Source organism: Pseudophryne corroboree, chromosome 4, assembly GCF_028390025.1.
Source record: "Pseudophryne corroboree isolate aPseCor3 chromosome 4, aPseCor3.hap2, whole genome shotgun sequence".
In the NCBI taxonomy this organism is placed as follows: domain Eukaryota; kingdom Metazoa; phylum Chordata; class Amphibia; order Anura; family Myobatrachidae; genus Pseudophryne; species Pseudophryne corroboree.
This window is the reverse complement of record NC_086447.1, coordinates 85976260-86001269: the sequence shown is the minus strand read 5'-3', so window position 1 is coordinate 86001269 and position 25010 is coordinate 85976260. Positions and strand designations below refer to the sequence as shown.

At 47.3% G+C, this 25010-nt stretch overlaps 1 protein-coding gene across 1 annotated transcript in view; it reads left to right on the top strand.

The window, feature by feature from the left end:
* Window positions 1-25010, top strand: part of LOC134908950 (24-hydroxycholesterol 7-alpha-hydroxylase) — a 182836-nt gene that overhangs the window by 16321 nt on the left and 141505 nt on the right. The window contains exons 2-4 of the mRNA XM_063915222.1: window positions 15944-16079; window positions 20207-20381; window positions 22951-23100. Of these exons, the coding sequence (XP_063771292.1) occupies window positions 15944-16079; window positions 20207-20381; window positions 22951-23100 (461 nt within the window). The remainder of the gene's footprint in view (window positions 1-15943; window positions 16080-20206; window positions 20382-22950; window positions 23101-25010) is intronic.

Here is a 25010-nt window from a genome sequence, read left to right as displayed (position 1 = left end):
GCCGAAATGATGATACCCCTCCGAAAGAAAGTAATCACAATTATCCCGTACTTGGACGCTCTCCTTATAAAGGCGAAGTCCAAAGAGCAGTTGCTAGTCAGCGTAGCACTATCTCAGGAAGTGCTGCATCAGCACGGCTGGGTTCTGAATATCCCAAAGTCACAGCTGATTCCTGCGAAGCGTCTGCTGTTCTTGGGCATGATTCTGGACACAGACCAGAAGAAGATCTTTCTCCCGGAGGAATTATCATCTCTGGTCAGGGACCTCCTGAAACCAAAGCAGGTGTCGGTGCATCACTGCACGCGAGTCCTGGGAAAGATGGTAGCTTCTTACGAAGCAGTTCCCTTCGGCAGGTTCCATGCAAGGATCTTCCAGTGGGATCTGTTGGACAAGTGGTCCGGATCGCATCTCCAGATGCATCGGTTAATCACCCTGTCCCCGAGGGCCAGGGTGTCTCTGCTGTGGTGGCTGCAGAGTGCTCATCTGCTCGAAGGCCGCAGATTCGGCATACAGGACTGGGTCCTGGTGACCACGGATGCAAGCCTCCGAGGTTGGGGGGCAGTCACCCAGGGAAGAAACTTCCAAGGACAATGGTCGAGTCAGGAAGCTTCCCTACACATAAATATTCTGGAACTAAGGGCAATTTACAACGCCCTGAGTCAAGCAGAATCCCTGCTTCAAAGCCAACCGGTTCTGATTCAGTCAGACAACATCACAGCGGTCGCCCATGTAAACCGCCAGGGCGGCACAAGAAGCAGGGTGGCAATGGCAGAAGCCACAAGGATTCTTCGATGGGCGGAGAATCACGTGCTAGCACTGTCAGCAGTGTTCATTCCGGGAGTGGACAACTGGGAAGCAGACTTCCTCAGCAGGCACGACCTCCACCCGGGAGAGTGGGGACTTCATCAAGAAGTCTTCACACAGATTATAAATCGTTGGGAACTGCCACAGGTGGACATGATGGCGTCCCGCCTCAACAAAAAGCTAAAAAGATATTGCGCCAGGTCAAGGGACCCTCAGGCGATAGCGGTGGACGCTCTAGTGACACCGTGGGTGTACCAGTCGGTTTATGTGTTCCCTCCTCTTCCTCTCATACCCAAGGTACTGAGGATAATAAGAAGGAGAGGAGTAAGAACTATACTCATTGTTCCGGATTGGCCAAGAAGAGCTTGGTACCCAAAACTTCAAGAAATTATCTTAGAGGACCCATGGCCTCTGCCGCTCAGACAGGACCTGCTGCAGCAGGGGCCCTGTCTGTTACAAGACTTACCGCGGCTGCGTTTGACGGCATGGCGGTTGAACGCCTGATCCTAAAGGAAAAGGGCATTCCGGAGGAAGTCATTTCTACGCTGATTAAAGCTAGGAAGGGTGTGACCGCAAAACATTATCACCGCATATGGCGAAAATATGTTGCTTGGTGTGAGGCCAGGAAGGCCCCGACGGAGGAATTTCAGCTGGGTCGATTTCTGCACTTCCTACAGTCAGGGGTGACTATGGGCCTCAAATTGGGGTCCATTAAGGTCCAGATTTCGGCTTTGTCGATTTTCTTCCAAAAAGAACTGGCTTCACTGCCTGAAGTTCAGACATTTGTTAAAGGAGTGCTGCATATTCAGCCCCCTTTTGTGCCTCCAGTGGCACCTTGGGATCTCAACGTAGTGTTGGATTTCCTAAAGTCGCATTGGTTTGAGCCACTTAAAACCGTGGAGCTAAAATATCTCACGTGGAAAGTGGTCATGCTGTTGGCCTTGGCTTCGGCCAGGCGTGTGTCAGAATTGGCGGCTTTGTCATGTAAAAGCCCTTATCTGATTTTCCATATGGATAGGGCGGAATTGAGGATTCGTTCCCAATTTCTGCCTAAGGTGGTATCAGCATTTCATTTGAACCAACCTATTGTGGTGCCTGCGGCTACTCGGGACTTGGAGGATTCCAAGTTGCTGGATGTAGTCAGGGCTCTGAAAATTTATGTTTCCAGGACGGCTGGAGTCAGGAAAACTGACTCGTTATTTATACTGTAATCACCCAACAAGCTGGGTGCTCCTGCTTCAAAGCAGACTATTGCTCGCTGGATCTGTAGCACGATTCAACTTGCACATTCTGCGGCTGGAGTGCCGCATCCTAAATGTGTAAAAGCCCATTCCACGAGGAAGGTGGGCTCTTCTTGGGCGGCTGCCCGAGGGGTCTCGGCTTTACAACTTTGCCGAGCTGCTACTTGGTCGGGTTCAAACACATTTGCAAAATTCTACAAGTTTGATACCCTGGCTGAGGAGGACCTTGAGTTTGCTCATTCGGTGCTGCAGAGTCATCCGCACTCTCCCGCCCATTTGGGAGCTTTGGTATAATCCCCATGGTCCTTATGGAGTACCCAGCATCCACTAGGACGTCAGAGAAAATAAGAATTTACTCACCGGTAATTCTATTTCTCGTAGTCCGTAGTGGATGCTGGGAGCCCGTCCCAAGTGCGGACTCTCTGCAATACATGTATATAGTTATTGCTTAACTGAAGGGTTTTGTAATGAGCCATCTGTTAGTGAGGCTCATTATTGTTTCATACTGTTAACTGGGTTTAGTTATCACAAGTTGTACGGTGTGATTGGTGTGGCTGGTATGAGTCTTACCCTGGATTCCAAATCCTTTCCTAGTAATGTCAGCTCTTCCGGGCACAGTTTCCCTAACTGAGGTCTGGAGGAGGGGCATAGAGGGAGGAGCCAGTGCACACCAGATAGTACCTAATCTTTCTTTAGAGTGCCCAGTCTCCTGCGGAGCCTGCTATTCCCCATGGTCCTTACGGAGTACCCAGCATCCACTACGGACTACGAGAAATAGAATTACCGGTGAGTAAATTCTTATTATTGCCATCACTTGTGTTGAACACCTTTCTTATCCATTATCCTGTTCAACAGAGGTGCTGGCAATCATACATTAAGAAAAAGTTCAGAAGCAGAGCATTGTGTCCCTCCCTGAGAGGGTTATGTTGGGAGGTATGTTTTATCACATACTTGCCTACCTGACCGTCTCCATGAGGGAGAAAATGCTCTGTTCCTGGACTTTCCTGGTAATGTATGATTGCCATCACCTGTGGTGAGCTAGTTAATTGATAAGAAAGGTGTTTCACCACATGTGATGGCAATCATACATTACCAGGAAAGTATACCGATGGTCAGGATCACGCCCAGCACCAAACAGACGCTGAGATCCCTACAAGGGCACCATACCACCGCCGGTATACCGTCGAGGCAGGTGATTCCCCTCTATGGGTGTCCACGGCACCCGTAGAGGGAGAATAGAACCTGTGGCGAGCCCGCAAGCAGCTTAGTTGCATCACCCCCCCCCTGCCAGCATTCCACCGCTCAGGATGCCGATGTCGGTATAATAACATTCGGCATCGCGTGCGGCAGGATATCATACCAAAACCATTTCTCCAGGTGCACCTCCTTAACATCATGATGGAACTTTATCTAAGAGATAGGAGTCAGGTGTCAGTCTCACAGCCACATCTCTCGTATGGCTGTCACTTGTAGTTCCACATTGCATCTCCCCAGCATCAAAGATAGGCAACGTGCAACAGTCCAGCTGAGGTGGAACTACACATCCCAGCTTACCCTTAAAGCTATGGGCACAGCAGAAGGAATGTCGCACGTTACCTACCCCAGTCATACTGTACATGCAGCGCTTTCCCCAGCAGCTCATACACTCTACCTTCACAAGTGGAATTACTTCTCACAATGCGTCCTCTCACACTCTACTTCTCTGTGCCCCTCAGCAGACTCTGGGGGTAATTCAGAGTTGATTGCAGCAGTGTACACTGCAGGGTGGGGGGGGCAGATATAACATGTGCAGAGAGAGTTAAGGGCCCCATACACTAATGCACTTATGCCAGATTTCAGCCCAATTCGGGCATTCATATTGGGTGAAATCGGGCATTTTGGCTGTGTATCCTATCCGATGTGTGGCCCCGTGAGCATCTGATCGGATCCTCCAGATTGAATGTGCTGCACATTTAATCTGGTCCGACCCCGCAGGCATGGCTGGGATCGGCCAGGATCGCCCAAGATACATTGAATGCTGTCCTTTTGCATGTGTCTTGGCTGATCCTGCCCTCCGGGAGGCTGCCGGGTGATCGCCTGCGACATGTCAGAAGGACATGTCGCAGTAGTGTATGGGGCCCTTTAGGTTTGGGTGGGGTGTGTTCAAACTGAAATCTGAATTGCAGTGTAAAAATAAAGCAGCCAGTATTTACCCTGCACAGAAACAAAATAACCCACCCAAAACTAACTTTCTCTGCACATGTTATATCTGCCCCACCTGCAGTGCACATGGGGGGTAATTCCAAGTTGATCACAGCAGGATTTTTTTTTAGCAGTTGGGCAAAACCATGTGCACTGCAGGGGAGGCAGATATAACATGTGCAGAGAGAGATAGATTTGGGTGGGGTGTGTTCAATCTGCAATCTAATTTGCAGTGTAAAAATAAAGCAGCCAGTATTTACCCTGCACAGAAATAAAATAACCCACCCAAATCTAACTCTCTCTGCACATGTTATATCTGCCTCCCCTGCAGTGCACATGGTTTTGCCCAACTGCTAAAAAAAAATCCTGCTGCGATCAACTTGGAATTACCCCCTATGGTTTTGCCCAATTGCTAACAAATTTGCTGCTGCGGTCAACTCTCAATTACCCCCAGTATACAGGTGGCTTATCCCCCTAGTTCTGTCTCTCTGTAGTCATTAGGACTCCATTTACAATGTTGATTTTCATAATTTCAGCGTTATAACTTTAAACATGATGCTTTACCATGTTTAAATAACATTACTATTTTGTCTGCATTTTATGGTCGACATTGCGTAGTCGACATTCTGGCTGTTGACTAATGTAAAGATGTTTTCCGTTAAATTTGTATAGTTGTCGCACCGCAGACTCAGTGAAAAGCCGCTCACAGTGTGGTATTCAAATGATATATCACCCCCAATCTTCTTTCTAAAGTGATCCCCGTTATTGCGCATATCGCGCCCATAGTAATCCGGTTTAGCTGCATAAAGGGTTGGTCGCCCGGGAGTAGCGAGCTGAAATGATTATACCACGCCCCGTTAAGCAGAATCAGAACGGGTGTGGAAGGGGGTGAAAATCTGTCCTTTGTTCCCCACATTCAATCTGTCTCAAGATCATGTTACATGTATCTAAAAAACATATCCAAAATACAATCATACCTTACAGAAGACACAGCAAAAACTCTAATCCACGCTCTCATTATCTCCCGCATTGATTATTGCAATAGTCTCCTAACTGGTCTTCCCAAAACGAGACTCTCACCACTACAATCTATTCTGAATGCAGCGGCGAGGGTAATCTTCCTCGCTAGACGTTCATCGTCTGCAGATCCACTCTGTCAGTCCCTCCATTGGTTACCGGTATTCTACCGTACTTAATATAAAAGACTTTTACTCACACACAAGGCCGTTAACCAAACTGCACCAACGTACATCACTTCACTCATCTCAAAATATCTCCCTACCCGACCTTTTCTCTCTTCACAAGACCTGCGTCTCTCATCCACACTCATTACTCGCTCCCACTCAGGATTGCAGGACTTTCATCGGGTTGCACCCACTCTGTGGAATGCCCTACCACGTACAATAAGACTCTCCTCTAGTCTCCAAACCTTCAAGCGTTCCCTGAAAACTCACCTCTTTAGGCAAGCCTATCAAATTCCAGAACCGCCCACATAACTTTCATAAACCTTCCTATCAAATTGCATCCACTCTGCACAGTCCACACATATCCTCACATGTCTTCTCATTCTTCACTTTCCCTTCCTCTCGACCTCGGTTCATCATTGCTGTATGACCATATCATACAGCCCACCAAGAACCTTTGCAATCTGGCGGACAACTATGCAATAGATAGCACCTTTCCTTGTATAGACATGCCTATTTTCCTATAGATTGTAAGCTTGCGAGCAGGGCCTTCCTACCTCTATGACTGTTTGTTATTACCCAGTTTTGTTATATCATTGTTATTTCCAATTGTAAAGTGCAACGGAATTTGCTGCGCTATATAAGAAACTGTTAATAAATAAATAAAAATTGAATACCGCCCACTGTGTTACAGAGACACTGGGCTGCAACTGTAACTGCACAGGAATTGGTGCAATACATGTGGAAAGTTGCAGCTGAAGCACAATGGAACTTCATACCTCCCAACTGTCCCGAATCCAGTGGGACAGTCCCGCTATTTGGATACTGTCCCTCCTGCGGGCAGCAGTGTCCTGCGGGTGGTGGTGGTGGTGGTGGTGGGGCAGTTGGGGAGGCTTTGATTACCCGCTGCTCTGTTCTGCAAAGCAGCGAGTGATCTCTGAATAGATGCACGCGGACGTCATCTATTCAGTGCTGGGAGGGGAGCAGGGGGCCGCCCAGCTGCTCCGGGAGTGTTAGGCACGCCCCCAAAATTCCGCACCACGGGTCAGCGCAGAGAGGCCACGCCCACTCAAGAAAAGGCCATGCATACTTTACCCATGGCCACCCCCCTTTTCCGGGTCACGCTTGGCTATGCGGAGCGAGCGTCCCGACCAGCAACTGGTAGAAGTTGGGAGATATGGAACTTGGTGTAAGGAAAAGTCACAGCTGCTGCATCGGGGCTGATCTTACACAGATTCAGACTCTGTCGCGCACAGATGTGCAAATGTTGCACACCCCAGTGGTCTGAGTATGCTAGTGGTGCAGTTTTGTCGCTTCCAGTTGTTTTACTTATGCAAATAAGATGCATATATGGTCCCTGATTCAGATGTGGTTGCAGTGATTTAGCTATGTGGTGATGCAGCAGGAGGCATCTATTACAAGCAGATGTCTCCTGCTGCAGTGGTGATCTGACCTGCGTCCCTGCCCTCTGCCCTCCCCCTAAACGTCAGCAACACGCCTCAGTCTGGAGGAATGGATTCCGTCGCAGCCCCCTCGCTACCCCCAAACAGCTTCAGACTGTCAGTCACTGACAGTCTGATGCTGATCAACGTCACAGGACCCACTCATGCACACGCAAAACTACCTATAGTCGGTACTTTGCGCATGATGTTGCAGATCTGAATAACCGCCATTGGACAAAAATACTGAACTGCAAGTACTGAAGTGCAGAGAGGGACTATCTTGTACGATTGAAGCAATAGTATAAAAGGACATAACTGTACCCCCTGGCCATTTATCTCCATTTATATTCCTTTATAGGGTCTCTCACGTCTCTTATTCTCTCTTTACTCTCACTCTCTGTGTTTGAAGGGCATCCTGGCCTCTGCCACCACCCCACTCTTCTCCCTTACCTGGGGCAGAGCAGGAGCTCCTTCCCAGCTCCCCAGAACAGAATTGCCTCTTGTTTCTAAGGTCCAACTACTACTTACTGGCCATCCTGGCTCTAAGTGTTCCCCACTGTAGCATGGGGATGGCAATTGGTTGGTATGAAATTTTCAATGGTATTAAATTATTGATGGGGAGCCATCGATGATTTTGCCCACCATTAGCTATCCCTGCTCTATTACTTACTGGGTAATGGACCAATCAGAGTTAAGGGGCGGAGCTGTGCGGGTCCCAATAGGGGCAGAACTAGGCTCTGTGTCCGGGCACCAGGGAGAAAAATATAAATAACCATTTCAGAACTCAATGTGCTTTCAATGGAGGAGAACCATTAGATCTCAAAATCATTGCCCATCGGTGGTTGACCATTGATGGTTGTTAGCCTTCAATGGTCGATAGCCATCCTTACTGTAGCAGCTTGACCATACTTGCCCGTGGTTCTCAGTGGGTGCTAACATACACACAATTCGTGGAGAGCCTTACATGAACAATGTTAGTGTTATACTGTAATAGTTCAATGGAAATAGAATGAGAGGGAAGTTTAAGATTACAACAATGAACCATATGTCTACACACATACAGTAGATGCACAGGGAATTACTGCCTGGCCTATCTGTCCGCAGTCAGAGCTGCCCACACATTTGGCCGGTGGCCCAGACTAATCTACAGACTTTATGATCCCAATGTCTGCGCGACATTACCAGCAATCTCCACACGTCTGCTTAATACAGACTAAACACTAGGTCGACTGTGACCTTACTGATAATGCATTCTGGTAACCTTCACCAATATTGTGCAAGCTTAACTTTTCATTAAACCAAACAGTAAAAAGTAAATGGAATTGGGAGGAATTAGAGTATGCACGTGTGTACCAAGATACACTGGCAGATATGGAAATAAACTCCTGTGCTCTGTCTTGGCACTCGGAGCCAAAGATAACCGGTTTATTATCTCGGGGGCGTGATATGTTGGCTCTTCTTTGACTCCTGCTATCCAGGAGTTCACAGCTGCTGAGTCCAGAGTCTTGGGGTGAATTTACTAAGAATCGTGTTATCGGGGGAGTTCTGCTTTTTTTCCAGTCTAGGCGATGTACTAAAGCCAAGCATAGGAGTAAACTCACGATCCTATCTGCAAAACACGAGCGAACCCGCAAATACAATTCAGTACACCATCGAACCAACTCGCAAGTACTTTCCATAGAAAAACAGCACAACATGGAAATTTACTAAGAATCCTGTTTAGAAATACAGTTTTTAAATAGGCGTCCTCCTGAGCGTGTTTGTAGAAGCCTGCACAGATCGGTGTAATCCATGCAGGCTTCAGTGTGTACAGTGTTAAAACAAAGTGATAAAAACAAGAAGAAGAAAAAAAGCGTCCCCCCCCCCCCTCCTCCTCCCTTTTCCCTAAAGGCCAGTACTCACTGGCCGATGCGGGAGAGATGTGTGCTGAGCGAACCGCTCAGCACACATCTCTCCCGCCGCTCAGCACAGCGCAATGTGTGCTGAGCGTACGAGCGTACGGGGGGACCGCTCACTTCACCCAGCGGGTGTAGTGAGCGACCCGCTAGATTGGCCTGCAGGCCAATCTAGCAGCAGCGATAGCGATGCGCGGGGCTGCGCATCACTATCGCTGTAGGGGTTACACACGGAGCGATAATGCTAAAAGTCTAAGCAATCTAGTCAGATTGCTTAGAATATCGCTCCGTGAGTACCCCCCTTAAGCATAACCAGCCCAGGGCTCTTTGAACCGGACCTGGTTCAAAAAATTCACAGGATAAAATGCGTATGGGTCCACCATATTTATTGTACCAGCAGTGGGCTCTTGAAGCCGGCCCTGTTTCTAAAAATAAGGGGGGGAAATTGCGTAGCGGTCTCCTGTCTTTTTAGAACCAGAACCCAGCTCCATCAGCAGGGGGTTAATGCCACAGCCAGGGACACAATTTACTGGTCATCCCGGCCAAAGCATTCACCCCCCCCCCCTCCCCAACTAGTCAATCCAGGTCGGGGATTACTGGGGAAGTGAAGACCCCGCCAATAAAGGGCCCCCCCACCCTCTCCAGTCTACTCCAGGTCTAGACTAAAGCCTGGGGTTATTCACACCCTTGCTGGTGGGTGCGAGGTTGGTAGCCGTGTTGTAAAAGTCTAGATTTACTTGATATTGTCTTTTACAGGAGAACTACAGGGCCCAGCAAGTCTCCCCCACATGCCGGTACTTGGAGAACCACAAGCACCAGCATGCAGAGCACTAAGGGACGGACAGTGTCTATAGACCCTCTGTAAAATAAATATTAAAATAAACACAGAACAGACAAAGCGTAGACGGTAAAACGTTAATACACTCACTCACACTTACATATACTCACCTTGCCCCTAGTTCTGGTCGGTCTCCTTGTCCAGTAGAATCTGCTACATTGATTAAAAAGATATACATATTTACCTAACCCAGAGGTTCTCAAACTCGGTCCTCGGGGGCACACACAGTGCATGTTTTGCAGGTCTCCTCACAGAATCGCAAGTGAAATAATTAGCTCCACCTGTGGACCTTTTAAAATGTGTCAGTGAGTAATTAATACACCTGTGCACCTGCTGGGTTACCTGCAAAACATGCACTGTGTGGGCCCCCGAGGACCGAGTTTGAGAACCTCTGACCTAACCGGTCGTCCTGTGCATGTAGGCATCCAGGGGTTAAAAACAAACAAACCGAATGTCCCGATCCGTCCAGACAAAAGCCGCGCTATATGTACATATAGCGCAACTCTCGCCAGTTACAGAACCCACGTGAGTTCTGTCACTTGTAGGGACGCCAGCCAATCAGTGGCCGCTACCATGGTAACAGCTTATTGATGTGAGTGGATATGAGTGGCTTGTCTGTCAATCAACATTTAATTGTGTGGAGGATTCGTACAGAATAGCTCAACCTCTGTTACATTGTCTTGAAGAAAACACATGACGTCACCACTCTGCTTCTGATTGGTTCAGGTCCACCATTCGTACTGCGCATGACTGCTGAGGAAATCTATTTGCATTGTGATCAGTGCGGTATACTGGTGCCAAATACACTATTTGTGCCTAAAAGGGTTAATGAGCACCCAATTTTGTCGGGCCTTAAAAGTGAATCTACAGCACAGTGAACAATATTGCATAGATGTTTTAGTGAGAGAAATTCAAGAGCTCTGGCCTGATGCCTCTGAGTCTGTGGGGGCACAGAGTGAGTGCAAGCCTAGTGACTGCAGTATGAACTGGCTGAGAGGCCTACCGTCTTCTCTACTGGGAATTGGAGGACTTGGTCTCCTAAAGGTATGAGACCTGGTAATGACCTCTAGGGACCAGTGACGTGCGGTGGGGTGTGGCAGAGCCTTTCCTGTCATACTAACGTTAGTGCCAGAGTTTTGCCCCCCACCCGCTTACCTTTTCCACACTTCTCTGATCAAGACACCAAATTTCCAGCAGTTTATACCTCTGAACCTTTGCACAATGCCTACATGCTCCCTTTGGCTCATATAGAGTGTGTAAATCGGGCAGTGTTTCTAGCCAGTGCCTCCTGAGCCATTACCTCACCCCATGCCCCTGCTAGAGACTGCCCTGGGGGCCTAGCAATGCCCCTTAAAACAAAGAGTCCCTTTCCTGTTTCAGATGCACTAGGTGTTCTCCAATGTCCACTTCCTGTTGACCGCAGAGTCTTTTGGCTCAACTCGCCTGTGCAGCAGAGAACAAAGTGTTTACAAAGCTCTTGGGCAAGGAGCCTTCCTCATTTTCCTAACCTTTTCTGGCCAGTAGCGCTTCTGTCTTCCTTTAGCTCATAGCAACTCTAATTTTTGAAGCCCGTCTGTCTTCCTTTTTTTTTTTTTTGGGTGTCAAATGTTTCAATGCCAGAAACACCATAAGGACCTTACCATCCAGTGCTGGTGACTTCCTCCAGACGGACTCACTCTCCGGCAGTGGATCCAGGGGCAGGTTGTCCACCGATAACTGCCTCCACAGCTGGGCACACCTCTGGACACTCCGTCAGGGTGGCCTCTGGGCACAGCCACCAAGAAGTGACCCAGGATCCAGGTTGTCTAGTGACAACTGCCTCTGGTGCTCTTCTACTCCTGGGGACACTCTATCAGGGTGGCCTCTGGGCACAGCCACCAGGAAGTGTCCCAGTCTGCCTCTGAGTAACACATTCTGAGGGTGGATCAGGATGCGGTCAGCCAACCATAATCAGTACGTGTTGTGTACCAAGGGTCGAGCATTTTTGCTGTGGCATTTGTGCAAATTTTGGCTTGTATTACACTCAGTTGACTCTTACACGCTCACTACATTTTCTTCTCAGGACCTATGTGTGTGTTTATTACCTGCTTCCTGAACAACCGGGTCCTTCCATTCTCTGCTCCTGTACACACTTTCTGTCTCGCCATACTAAGTACATTTTCTGAAAATGAATTAGAATTTTCCCCTTCACCCTCAGTTCATGGACTTTTCAAGCTATTTCCACACACAAAGCTCAAACCTTGTCCTCGCCTTCCTTAGTTTGCAAATTTGACTTTGTGTATTATGTCCATATCTGACAACCATATCTGAATATCATTACCTTCACCTATGTACAGACATAAATCTTCCCCTGCAGACGCTGTACACATTGGGGGTCATTCGAGTTGATCGCTCGCTAGCAGTTTTTAGCAGCCGTGCACACGCTATGCCGCCTCCCACTGGGAGTGTATTTTAGCTTAGCAGAAGTGCGAATGATTGTAACGCAGAGCGGCTACAAAATAATTTTGTGCAGTTTCAGAGTAGCTTCAAACCTACTCAGCGCTTGCAATCACTTCAAACCATTCAGTACCGGATTTGACGTCACAAACACGCCCTGCGTTCACCCAGCCACGCCTGCGTTTTTTCTGCACGTCTATGTTTTTTCGAACACTCCCTGAAAATGGTCAGTTGACACCCAGAAACGCCCACTTCATGCCAATCACTCTGTGGCAACCAGTGCGACTGAAATGCATCGCTAAACCCTGTGTGAAACTACATAGTTCTTTGTAATAGTACATCGCGCGTGCGCATTGCGCCGCGTACGCAGAAGTGCCATTTTTTAGCCTCATCGCTGCACAGTGAACGAATGCAGCTAGCGATCAACTCGGAATGACCACCATTGTACAATCTGCACGGCACAGAAAGACTTGCTGAACAAAGCCATGGTTTTACACATCCGTTTTATCTTGTTCTAGGCTGTTGAAAGGTAATGAGGATTATTTTGCAATTTTACAATTCTGTTGTAGCAAGGTGTAAGCTTTCTAACACCACCTACTGTAGCAGCCAGTTGGATATACAGTATCTCTGTCTGATTCACACTAAACAAAAATAAATGAATTTAGTTTCTGTAAGTTATCTACCCGAATTAACTAGTCTGCATAAACAATGGTAGCAGGTTCTACTATACCCCTGACTGACTCTCTAACATGTTCCCATCACGGTCTAATCTGCCCTGTTTACAAGACTGTGGCCAGACAGGAGCAATGTATCACCTGGCGGTCCTGCCCATGAGTTTTCCATTATATGGGAAGGTGCACACAACTATCCATTCAGCACTGGAGCTACAAATTCCTAAAGACCCCTGGACGTTCCTACTTGCCTGGACGCCTGAGGATGTTGGTCTACAGAGCCAAAAACTGGTATCCCCTGCCGGCTGCAGCCAAAGCCCTGATAGCAAAACACTGGAGGCAACCAGGTCCCCCGTCCATTTCAACCTTTGACAGCTACGTCCGGCATATCACCTGCATGGAATGAATCACGTTTTTTTCTTCACGATAAGCAACGTAACTAGAGTATGATACCATATGGCAGTGTTTCCCAACCACGGTCCTCAAGGCACTGATAATGTCAATATTATCTTAAACCATAAAGCTATACCTTTAAACACACCTTTACCATGGAGCTGCTGCGGTCGCCAGCTCACGCTACGTACTTCGTACGCTATTTGCGCACAGAGTCCCGTACTGTGTACGCACTCAGCGTACAAACGCCGCACTGTGGGTACAAAGCACACACAGCGTGCGCACACACAATTAATACACCTTAAAACCTTGTTAATGACACAATGTGATGATATGCTTACACTTTAAACCCTTAATAGTAAAGTACTGTAATGATGTTATACCTTTAAACCTTAAGTAGCACCGGCGATACAAAGTACCCGCAGTGCGTACACCTTAACAATGCTTATACACCTTAAACAGGTTAATCTACTTTAAAGCCCAGGCAGGAAAGTGAAAACACAACACCGTTTGTAGTTGAAACCACAGGGTTCTAAGGCCTCCGTGGGTTGATTCCAAAAGATATAACAATACAATTTATACACTACAGACTAACAAGTAAATCTAAACAGAATAATGGCTACAGAGAATGTACGTACGTGGGAATATTCGCAAGCGCAACCCGAACTCGGTCCTCCGCTGGTCATACAGATAGCGTTTAGAGTCTTCTGACCGGCCAGGCAACAATGGTCCTTTTATACACAACATGCATACACAATACAATGGTCACTGTAATCTCATTGTTCATTGGACACAGAGATATGTCTCCACATTACAGCAAAGGTCATAGGTGGATTTGAAAAGGTGGGCGATGTCTCTTCTAACTGCTCTTGTGGGTGGTATCCTCTGGATTCCCGCCGCATGTGTCATTTACAGTAAATACAGTTAATGTTCATAATCTACTTTTGCACATAACTATACGCAGGAACAAGCGATCTTTCTCTAACTAACACCGGAATGTTACCCTCAAAATACCCTACAGCTGGATACTAGACATCACCTTCCAACCTTTATCTGACCCTTCCTATCATGCAAAGGCGAATCTCTCTGTCCAGGAACTGTTTAAACTAATAATACTCGCTGACATGGTCTAGGGGAACTGTATCTACAATATGCACTATTTGGGTTAAATATGTAATGTTCTATTAACACGCTACACGCTCACAAACTCCGCCGTAAATACCCATATCATGCGCATGATCGCCGGAGCGATCTTACGCAAATTGCGGATATGTGCACGCACGGCGGACTGAGTGCACGAGCAGCGGGCATGTGCATGGGGTTAGTACAAGGCATATGCATTATGATATTTTTCGACTTTGACAGCACATACCCCTTTCACACCAGAAATGCAGGGGCAAAACCCGGAAATTCTGCCACGGGCTCATGCAGGGACATTCCCGGGTTGGCACCTTTCATACCAGCATTTGGAGCCGAGACATCCCGGGTCTGCACCTTTCATACTGAACCCGGGATGGCCCTGCATTTTCTGAAAATGGGCGTCTCAGAAAAAAACACAAGACCAGGAAGTGCCCTGAATAGCCAATCAGCATCAGCAGAGGCAACCCGGGAAGGTGGGACATATCCCGGCACCATTCACACTGTCCAGGTTCCAGGGAAGATCCCGGGACCAAACCTGGTCGATTGCAGGGTTGAAATGCAGGGAAAGAAATCCCGGGATTTTGTCCCTGTACCCTTTTACACTGAGAAATTTCCCGAGTTGATGCGCGTTCATGTGTTTTAACCCGGGAAATTTTGGGCTGTGTAAAAGGGGTATACAGTCCTGGTTTTAGTGATAGGCTTGAACACAAGTGACTTAATTAGTACCTCAGTTATTTTGATTTAACCATCTGTGTTGAAGCCTGGATATCACTAAAACCTGCACTGTTGGTGTGCCTTGAGGACCGCGGTTGGGAATGCCTGCCATATGGGCTAACATCCCGCCTAAATAAAAACATGGGGAGATTTATCAAGGCTTGAATAACATTGTGGAGAAAGATAAACAGTGTCGGACTGGGACATGACTGGGGCACAGGGTGAATACAGTGGTAGGGGTCCATGCTGAAGGGGTGTGGCCACCACAGGGGCCTGGCCAACCATTAGAGGGGTCACAGCCTGCAGACAACATGGATGCTACATATGTACATAGTAAATATATGTAGGCCAATGTCCCTAACTTGTTTAAGCCAAATGAGGGCACTCACCATATTACAAATCGGCACATATACTGTACGTAAATCTCCTATACAATACAAGGCTGACGCTGCTCCTCACCTCTCTTGTGAGGGGGAAGGGGGATTCAAATGGTTTTCATGCCGGCGGCTACTAGTTGGGGCTTCAGGTGAAAAAAATCCACCCCTTTTGGGGAGGGCCATATGGTTTTACATTCAGACACGCCTACACCGATTGGGATGAAACCAAAGCAAGGTGATCCAGTTGGATCCTGGCCAGGTTTTAGGTGGTTAGGGTCCCGGTTGAAACTCAAGTTGGGATGCGTTGGGCAGAACTTTGACCCAGGGAGCCTGTTCTGGGCCTTCCACTCCAGCACCTACTGAGCATCTCAGAGACCGATATTTTACAGGATAATATATGATATCATGTGTCTTAGATTAGAAGCTCTTTGGACTGGGCCATCCTTACTGACAATGACATGAAGCAGAAGCTACTGTAATTGGTTTGTATCATGATCTCCCCAATGCACAGTATAATACATTGGGCTTTCTAAATAATGGCTAAAGATGATATTAATATTTGGAAGGCATTGTTCTAGTACATTATATAAACAATGAGTGAAGTGTGGATTTTATTTTCTTGTTCAGCATGGTCCGGTCTTCACAGTGATCGCGGCAGGGAACAGGCTTACATTTGTGAGTGGGGATGAAGGAATATCTGCCTTTTTCACATCCAAGAATGTAGACTTCCCGCAGGCTGTGCAGAAACCTGTCCAGTATACAGGTAAGACATAGTGACTCTGCATTTATTCTACTGATAAGTGAAGGGACATTTGTAACATGCATTAGGTGCTCTCCCAAAAAAAAGCTGTTTTTTGTTTGAGAAAATAGGGATCAACCAATAGTTTTAATTGGATTTTGGCTACAATATACCCATTCGTGTCCAGTGCACGTGGGATCTGTAGAGGCTTGGCAGCTCATTGGTTGTGTCCAGTGCATGTGGGGTCTGCACAGAGGCTTGGCGGCTCATTGGTTGTGTCCAGTGCATGTGGGGTCTGCGCAGAGGCTTGGCAGCTCATTGGTTGTGTCCAGTGCATGTGGGGTCTTTGCAGAGGCTTGGCAGCTCATTGGTTGTGTCCAGTGCATGTGGGGTCTGCACAGAGGCTTGGCGGCTCATTGGTTGTGTCCAGTGCATGTGGGGTCTGCACAGAGGCTTGGCGGCTCATTGGTTGTGTCCAGTGCATGTGGGGTCTGCACAGAGACTTGGCAGCTCATTGGTTGTGTCCAGTGCATGTGGGGTCTTTGTAGAGGCTTGGCAGCCCATTGGTTGTGTCCAGTGCATATGGGGTCTGCACAGAGGCTTGGCGGCTCATTGGTTGTGTCCAGTGCATGTGGGGTCTGTACAGAGGCTTGGCAGCTCATTGGTTGTGTCCAGTGCATGTGGGGTCTGTGCAAAGGCTTGGCAGCTTATTGGTTGTGTCCAGTGCATGTGGGGTCTTTGTAGGGGCTTGGCGGCTCAATGGTTGTGTCCAGTGCATGTGGAGTCTGTGCAGAGGCTTGGCAGCTCATTGGTTGTGTCCAGTGCATGTGGGGTCTTTGTAGGGGCTTGGCGGCTCAATGGTTGTGTCTAGTGTGCATGGGGCCCTCATAGAGGCTAGGCATCTTGTCAGTTCTGTAGGTTTTATAGCCAATAGCAATTGCCCAGGTGGACGTCTGCTTTGATTGTACACAAATATAAGAAGGGCCCTATTATCATATGTCCCAATATATTAGTTAATGTTTGCACTTTCGCCTTAATTTACAGACCTGTGTAATGTTGATAATTTGACTATAGAAGATAATAGGTTTACAGTGGGCTTGTTACATGAACACAGCGAAGGTAGAAATTTAATGAGCTGACCTAATATCCATGAGGATGCAGTGGATTATTTCACCAGAAACCAGTACCTCATGAATGTAAATTGTGCCTCATGAATGCTAGTCAGGCAGTGCCTCATCAGTGAGGTCATGAGTACTGCGTCTATACAGTGACGGGATAAAACATGTTTATTATAAATACCTGAAGAACAATAAGCATCAAGCTCACTGTACCTTCCAACTTGTGACGTCAGAAGCAAGTCGTTTTATGATGCTGCATCAAACAAAGTTAATATGCCTTTGAATGGCTGCATTTAGCAACTGAATCTAAAAAAAGCTATGTAAGAAAATCTTGGCAGCTTTAAATCCTATATAATAGCCCAGATCTGTGACTGTGTGGATAACGCTGGGCGTGTCTAGGAGCTCTCATTGGGTTAGCAGCAGGTCCATCACACCCAGCCCACAGCTGATTGGGCGAGAAACGCCCTCCCACACAGGTTACATCCAATGGGAGGCTCTGCCCTTTGGCTGCTGTGTGTTCCCAGAGCAGGATTAACAATGCGGCTGATGGAGCTGCAGCCCCACAATAGGCCCACTGCATCTGCAGCAACATACCCTCCAACAATTTACACAGAAAAATCGCTACAAATTCGAAAAGGGGGCGTGGCCACGAGTAAAGTGGCGTGGCCATGCCCCTTTTCCTATACTTTCAATGGACGTTGCTAGAAGGGCCAACGGGCAGGTGGGCCGAACTGGTCACTCGGAGAGTCGGTAAGGCCGCGCGCAGCGCAGCCTCCGGCTCTCTGGTTCTATGGTTTCCATGTAAATGGGGGCGTGCCACGAGTCCACGCCCCCGTACTCGCAGCGCGCCCCCGCCCCCCAGCAACCGTCACCATGGTAATGGGGGCGTGCCATGAGTCCACGCCCCCATGACTCGCGGCACGCCCCCATACGTCATGCGGTGCGCCCCCTGTGACGTGTGCGCGGCCTCCTTGACGAGCGCTCGTTCACGAATACCAGGGCCGAATTAAGGCCCCAGTCCGTCGCTGGTACAGACCATTAAAAAAATGAACTGTACCTTCCAAAAAGGTCCAGTTGGAGGGTATGCCACTGCATCTGCAGCAAGTCTATATGCTGTAGATAGGGGGGGGGGGAAATCCTTTTACTGCAGAGTCCTATGTCCTGCTACCAGTCCGCCTGCCCCATCCGGCATCAACAATCCCCACTCCTTAGCCGCGGCGCAGGTGAAACAAAAGCTGCTGCGGCCACCGGCATAGATGTGTATGATAGCGGTGAAGCGGAAGGCTTTCATAGCCCTCCCTGCGCCGCATACTCTCTGAGCCCCAGAGCCTCCTCTGCGCGTGATGTCACAGGAGTGCCTCCCCACCATAGCCGCGCCCAGATCCCCAGAGGCCCTGACTCCGCAACACAGCACCTGGCCGGCCTGAGAGACCCGAGATGCTAATGAAACGGATAGAGTGGGTGATATCGTGGAGGGTAATGTCTGGACGCTGAATCAATGTAAAAGGTGACAGTGCTGTGCAGTGGACTGGGTGTGCCAGTCAGTCAGTTCTGCCAGCCAGTCACTATTGTTAGCGCCGGTGTCCCAACGCGCCGCATTACAGGGAAGTAGACGCACTAAATAAACTACAGCTCCCAGCAGCCCCTAGCGCTGAAGCATTCCAGTCCTTAGGGCTGCTGGGAGCTGTAGTTTATTGAGTGCATCCTCTTCCCTGTAATGCTGCGCATTGGGACACCGGCGCTAACAATAGTGACTGGCTGCTTGACTGCTGTGCGAGTCTCTGGGAGAGCCACTGCCAAAGGAAGGACAGCAGCTTAGCTGCTTCCAGGAGGAGAAGCAGGAGAAGCATTACCCCACCCTCCCCCACCCACAGCACCCCCGCACCCGCCTTACCCGGTGCAGCCCCCCCAACTGCTCCTCTCCCACCCGCGGTGGCTCCGGACCCCCTCCCCCACCCACAACACCCCCGCTCCCGCCCCACCCGCTGCACCTACCCCCCAACCCCCAACTGCTCCTCTCCCGCCCACGGTGGCTCCGGACCCCCATCCGCGGCACCCATGCACCCTCCCCCACCCGCAGCACCCCCGCAACTGCCACTTTCATCAGGCTCTTCGTGCGCTCTTCACACGTTTGCAAGGGGCTTCAACCCCTTACAACGGTGTGAAGAGCGCCCGTAGGGCGCGATGAATCACCTAGTATTACATTGTGCACATGTAACGGCCTTTTTTTATCTTAATAATGAGAAACGAGTAAGTAGAATCTGATTGGTTGCTATGGGCAACATCCCATCTTAAATAGAACTCCCATCTTAGTAAATTTACCCCCAGGTCTATGTGGTACCATGTGGGTCTGATGCAAAGTTGGGTGTTTTGTGCAAAATATGCAAATTTGCACCTGGTGACACAGAATGGGGGCGGAAAGGTTCTATCAAACATTGTCCGAGAACAGTTTGGGCGCATTCACATAAGGGCGGCAGTTATCTCTCAGCACAGAGATTGATACATGCCTCTCTGTTGCCGTATCACTTCGGGGAGGCCTAAGAGGTGGGGCAAATAAACACTAATGATGTTGCTGACAATCCCTGGCACTAGCTAGCTGCTTCTGATTGGCTGATTGTAGATTTACCTCTCAGGGATAAGGGATGCTTATTTCATTGATTGTATATGTATAATATGATTTTGTTGGCATACATACAGCAGTCATTTATAATCACTTATTTCAGGAAATATTGTCTGGGTTTTTATAATAAAGTTTAATATTTTAGTTGACCCCACTGGGTTCTAAACAGTCACTGAGGAGTTACTAGGCTGTCTGAGTTCCGTGCGCTCGCAGGAGTCAGGGAGTACTCCCTGAAATTTGGGAGTGTCCAGTACACGCGGGAGTGTTAGCAAGTGTGATACAGGATCAGCCTATAAATATTATAGCCCTCGTTGTGTGTAGGTGACAGGGTCGCACTAACTAAAGCTTCAGGACACTGCAGTAATTACCAGCAAATAATCCCCTGCATCTCCTCTTTTTAATCACGCACAAAGCTTCCATTAAGAAGAAAAACTTCTTTAAGTCGCACAGCGCGATCCACGAGATGATGAAGTTGAGGTTGTCGCAGAACAGGCTGAAGTATCACATAACCCATCTGTGCAATGAGTTCACTGTACACCTGGGCCGGCTGGGTTCTCAGGGCACCGTGGATCTCTATGACTTGGTAAGGTAAGGCGGTTTATGTTGTATTTCCGACAAGAGAGTGCGAGATTTGGCACCGCCCTATGCCTCAGTTTACGCAAGTGCATAGGTGTGTAGGCCACGATGGTGGCCTTAGCATTTCAAGAAAAAGGCAGCAGTAAAGGGGGTGAGAATGTTCCTAGTAAGGTTTGCTGTAGGTGCCTCATCATTGTTTTACGTTTATTTGTTTATGTAATATAAACGGTATTCATTTACATAGAGCGACAGTCTTTATGGGGAGATAAGGAGGACACCAGGAATGTGCGACAGTCATGTAGTGCAAGGAGAATTACCATGTATTTGTATAGCTAGGGGCGCTGGAATTGGGACTAAGAAAGTTATACAGCGCATTCGGAAAGTATTCACAGCGCTTTACTTTTTCCACATTTTGTTATGTTACAGCCTTATTCCAAAATGGAATAAATTCATTTAATCCCTCAAAAATCTATACACAATACCCCATAACGACAACATGAATTTTTTTTTAGATTTTTGCTAATTTTATAAAATTAAAAAACTAAGAAATCACATGTACATAAGTATTCACAGACTTTGCTCAATATACTTTGTTGATGCACCTTTGGCAGCAATTACAACCTCAAGTCTTTTTGAATATGATGCCACAAGCTTGGCACACCTATCTTTGGCCAGTTTCGCCCATTCCTCTTTGCAGCACATCTCAAGCTCCATCAAGTTGGATGGGAAGCGTCAGTGCACAACCATTTTCAGATCTCTCCAGAGATGTTCAGTTGGATTCAAGTCTGGGCTCTGACTGGGCCACTCAAGACATTCACAGAGTTGTCCTGAAGCCACTCCTTTGATATCTTGGCTGAGTGCTTAGGATCGTTGTCCTGCTGAAAGATGTACCGTCGCCCCAGTCTGAGGTCACGAGCGCTCTGGAGCAGGTTTTCCTCTTGGATGTCTCTGTACATTACTGCATTCATTGATCCCTCATCCAGACTAGTCTCTCAGTTCCTGTCGCTGAAAAATATCCCCACAGCATGATGCTGCCACCACCATGTTTCACTGTAGGGATGGTATTGGCCTGGTGATGAGCGGTGCCTGGTTTCTTCCAAACATGACGCCTGGCATTCATGCCAAAGAGTTAAATCTTTGTCTCATTAGACCAGAGAATTTTGTTTCTCATGGTCTGAGAGTCCTTCAGGTGCATTTTGGCAAACTCCAGGCAGACTGCCATGTGCTTTCTACTAAGGAGTGGCTTCCGTCTGGCCACTCTACCGTACAGGGCTGATTGGTGAATTGCTGAGATGGTTGTCCTTCTGGAAGGTGCTCCTCTCTCCACAGAGGAATGCTGTAGCTCTGAGAGAGTGACCATCGGGTTCTTGGTCACCTCCCTGACTAGGGCCCGTCTCCCCCGATCGCTCAGTTTAGACTGCCGGCTAGCTGTAGGAAGAGTCCTGGTGGTTCCAAATGGGAGTACTGATCCCTTGCAAACTTCTTCCATTTTACGGATGATGAAGGCCACTGTGCTCATTGGGACCTTCAAAGCAGCAGATATTTTTCTGTACCCTTCCCCAGATTTGTGCCTCTAGACAATCCTGTCTCAGAGGTCTACAGACAATTCCTTTGACTTCATGCTTGGTTTGTGCTCAGACATGCACTGTCAAGTGTGGGACCTTATGCGACAGGTGTGTGCCCTTCCAAATCGTGTCCAATCAACTGAATTTACCACAGGTGGACACCAATTACTGTAAGCTATAGGAATATCTCAAGGATGATCAGTGGAAACAGGATGCACCTGAGCTCAATTTTGAGCTTCATATCAAAGGCTGTGAATACTTATGTACATGTGATTTCTTAGTTTTTTTTTTATTAAATGTGCAAAAATCTCAAAAACACTTTTTTCACATTCTCAGTATGGGTTATTGTGTGTAGAATTTTGAGGGAAAAATGAATTTATTCAATTTTAGAATAAGACTTTAATATAACGAAATATGGAAAAAGTGAAGCGCTGTGAATACTTTCCAGATGCACTGTATATTCCACAACTGTTCCAACTTTAGCAGGTCAGTCCCTATTTTCACAGGGGCACACCCTATGTGACGTACAGTGCCTTGGGAGACTGCTTTGGGAGAAACGACGACAGCTTGGCAGAATAGATGCAGGTTTGCAGAAGGTTTCGGAGGGGACACCGGATAGCCTAAACACCATACCTTTGCTAAGTAATCTTTTGCGCTTAAAATAATTCACACAAAACAGAATTTGAAGTTCTGGGTAGAATTCCTCCTTAAGGGATCACCTACACGTTTCACTATAATGCAATGTCATCCAGTTGCAACCTATGTTTATGTGTAGTGCTAGCCATTATCTTTTTTACTGATAAGAGTATTGCACCAACTTCTTTCATGGCTTTCCCTTTTGTAAACCTTTTCTCTAATGACAATTAAACCTCCACTGTAAGAATACTTCTTTCCTACCCACGCGTTTTGTTATACATAACATAATGTGCTTTATGAACTTACAAATAAAGGTATAGAGGCAAAGAAACCTAAACACTGACAGTCAGTGACGTGTTGTATGTCGCTCCTGTTGTCAGGCGTGTCATGTATCCTGCCGTGGTGGACACCTTGTTTGGAAAAGGAATGTGCCCTACTAGTGATGACACTATAAAGGAATTTGAGGAGCATTTCCGCAGGTTCGATGAAGGCTTTGAGTATGGCTCACAGATACCGGAGTGGTTTTTAAGGTAATTGATTCTCCTGATTTTATTAATTAGTATTATCATACGTGACAATTGTCTGGATATTGGTGGGGGAGTCCCAGAGTGGGTAATCTGGGGATATGGTGGGGTGGATGTATACATTTGGAGGAGTATCTTTTTATTGAACGTTGGCTATAATATTAACAGAACTTCTTTCTGACCGCTTGAAAGTTATTTTGCTCTATATAATACATAAGGACCTGAGTACAAAATTAGCGTTGGTCTCTTGCTTCTTTTAAGACTGTACCTCACCTAGCTTCTTTTCATTTAACATCTGATAAGATTAAATATTTAGGAGTGCCCAATTTCTCTCCTACACTTTCCAAAGTTATTAATATACTTGATAATTGGAAATCTCTTCCACTCTCTCTGCTGGGTTGCATGGCAGTGATTCAATGGGGTATATTCAATTAGCAGTGATAACGGACTTTTCACGTGAAAAGTCCGTTTTTCGGGTGAAAAAACTGACTTTTCACGTGAAACGCAATTACAGCCTATTCGATTATCCTGGAAAATTTATCGGTGATCATTTTTTCACTAATTTCACTTCACCTTCTCTGAAGCAGGTGAAAAGTTGGGAAAAGTCACTATTTTAAGGTAAAAATGTTTGGATATGGTACAGAACTCCTGGGACACCCCCCTTAATGACTAATTAGGCACGTTGAAGTTTTTAATTATTTTTAATTGGCCAATAATGACATGTCATTTTTGGGGTGAAAAAGTAAAAAGTGATGGAAATTGGGGTTCAAGGTATGGGACAGGTATATTGGGGTGCTTTATGAGTGGGACGGGTGTTTTTTAGGCTTGCAGATGGGAGTAATCGGTCTGTTTCCACTTTTTTTTTAAAGTACCCTAAAATGACCCAAATATATACTTATACCCATTTTCATGTACCCCAAATTTAATGAGAGCATTTATTTTGCTCAAAAAAACTTGCTTTCTATAATTTTTTTGCATTTAAAAAAAAATGCATATAACAGCCATTTCACACAATTTAAGTCCCCAAAAACTCTCTAATGTGATCTCTAACACACTTCTCTTCTGTTTTCCTATGTTAGTTTAGCATTTTTTGGGGTACAGGCTGATTTCCCCATTTTCACCTGCACTTTTCACTGCAAGAATTTTCACGTGAAACCCGGTCGGAATTGAATAGGTCGAAAAACGGAGCGTTTTCGCGGCAATTTTCGGCCGATTGCTGCGAAAAATTTTCGGGCTAAAAATTGCCTCGAATTTGCGGATAATTGAATACCCTAGTATGTATTATTTTTCCCCAAATATTCTATTTCATGCAAATGTTGCCTATCAGTTTAACACGTACTGATATTCACAGTTTTAATTGTGCGATGTGTCATATCTTGTGACTAAGGGGTCTATTTACTAAGCCAATCAGCTCATAACTGTCATTTTTCAAACCCAGCCTTTGATATGGCAGTTAGACGCTGATTCGTTGGCACTTTATCTAAAGGTGGGTACACACTAATAGATATATCTGCAGATATATCTATGGACGGATCGGGCAGTGTGTTCAGCATACACACTGTCCGATCCGTCGGGTACTGACGTCATGAACTGGGCGGGCGTGCCCGCCCAGTTCAGCTGTCAATCACCGCCGGCCGCCGCAGCATGTGTACGGGCGGTCGGCCGACCGCCCCGTACACACACAGCGACGCGCCAATATATTGGTAGATATATTGTCCGTCGGCTGTGCTGCGCGGCCGACGCGATACGTCTGTGAACGACGGAGTTCACAGACGTATCGGCCGTACACACTGGCCGACGGTCCCGCGATATATCGGCCGTTCAAGAGAACGGCCGATATATCGACCAGTGTGTACAGGCCTTAAGTCTTAGTAAATAGACCTCTAAATGGCAAACCATGCATGGCATAGGAGGGA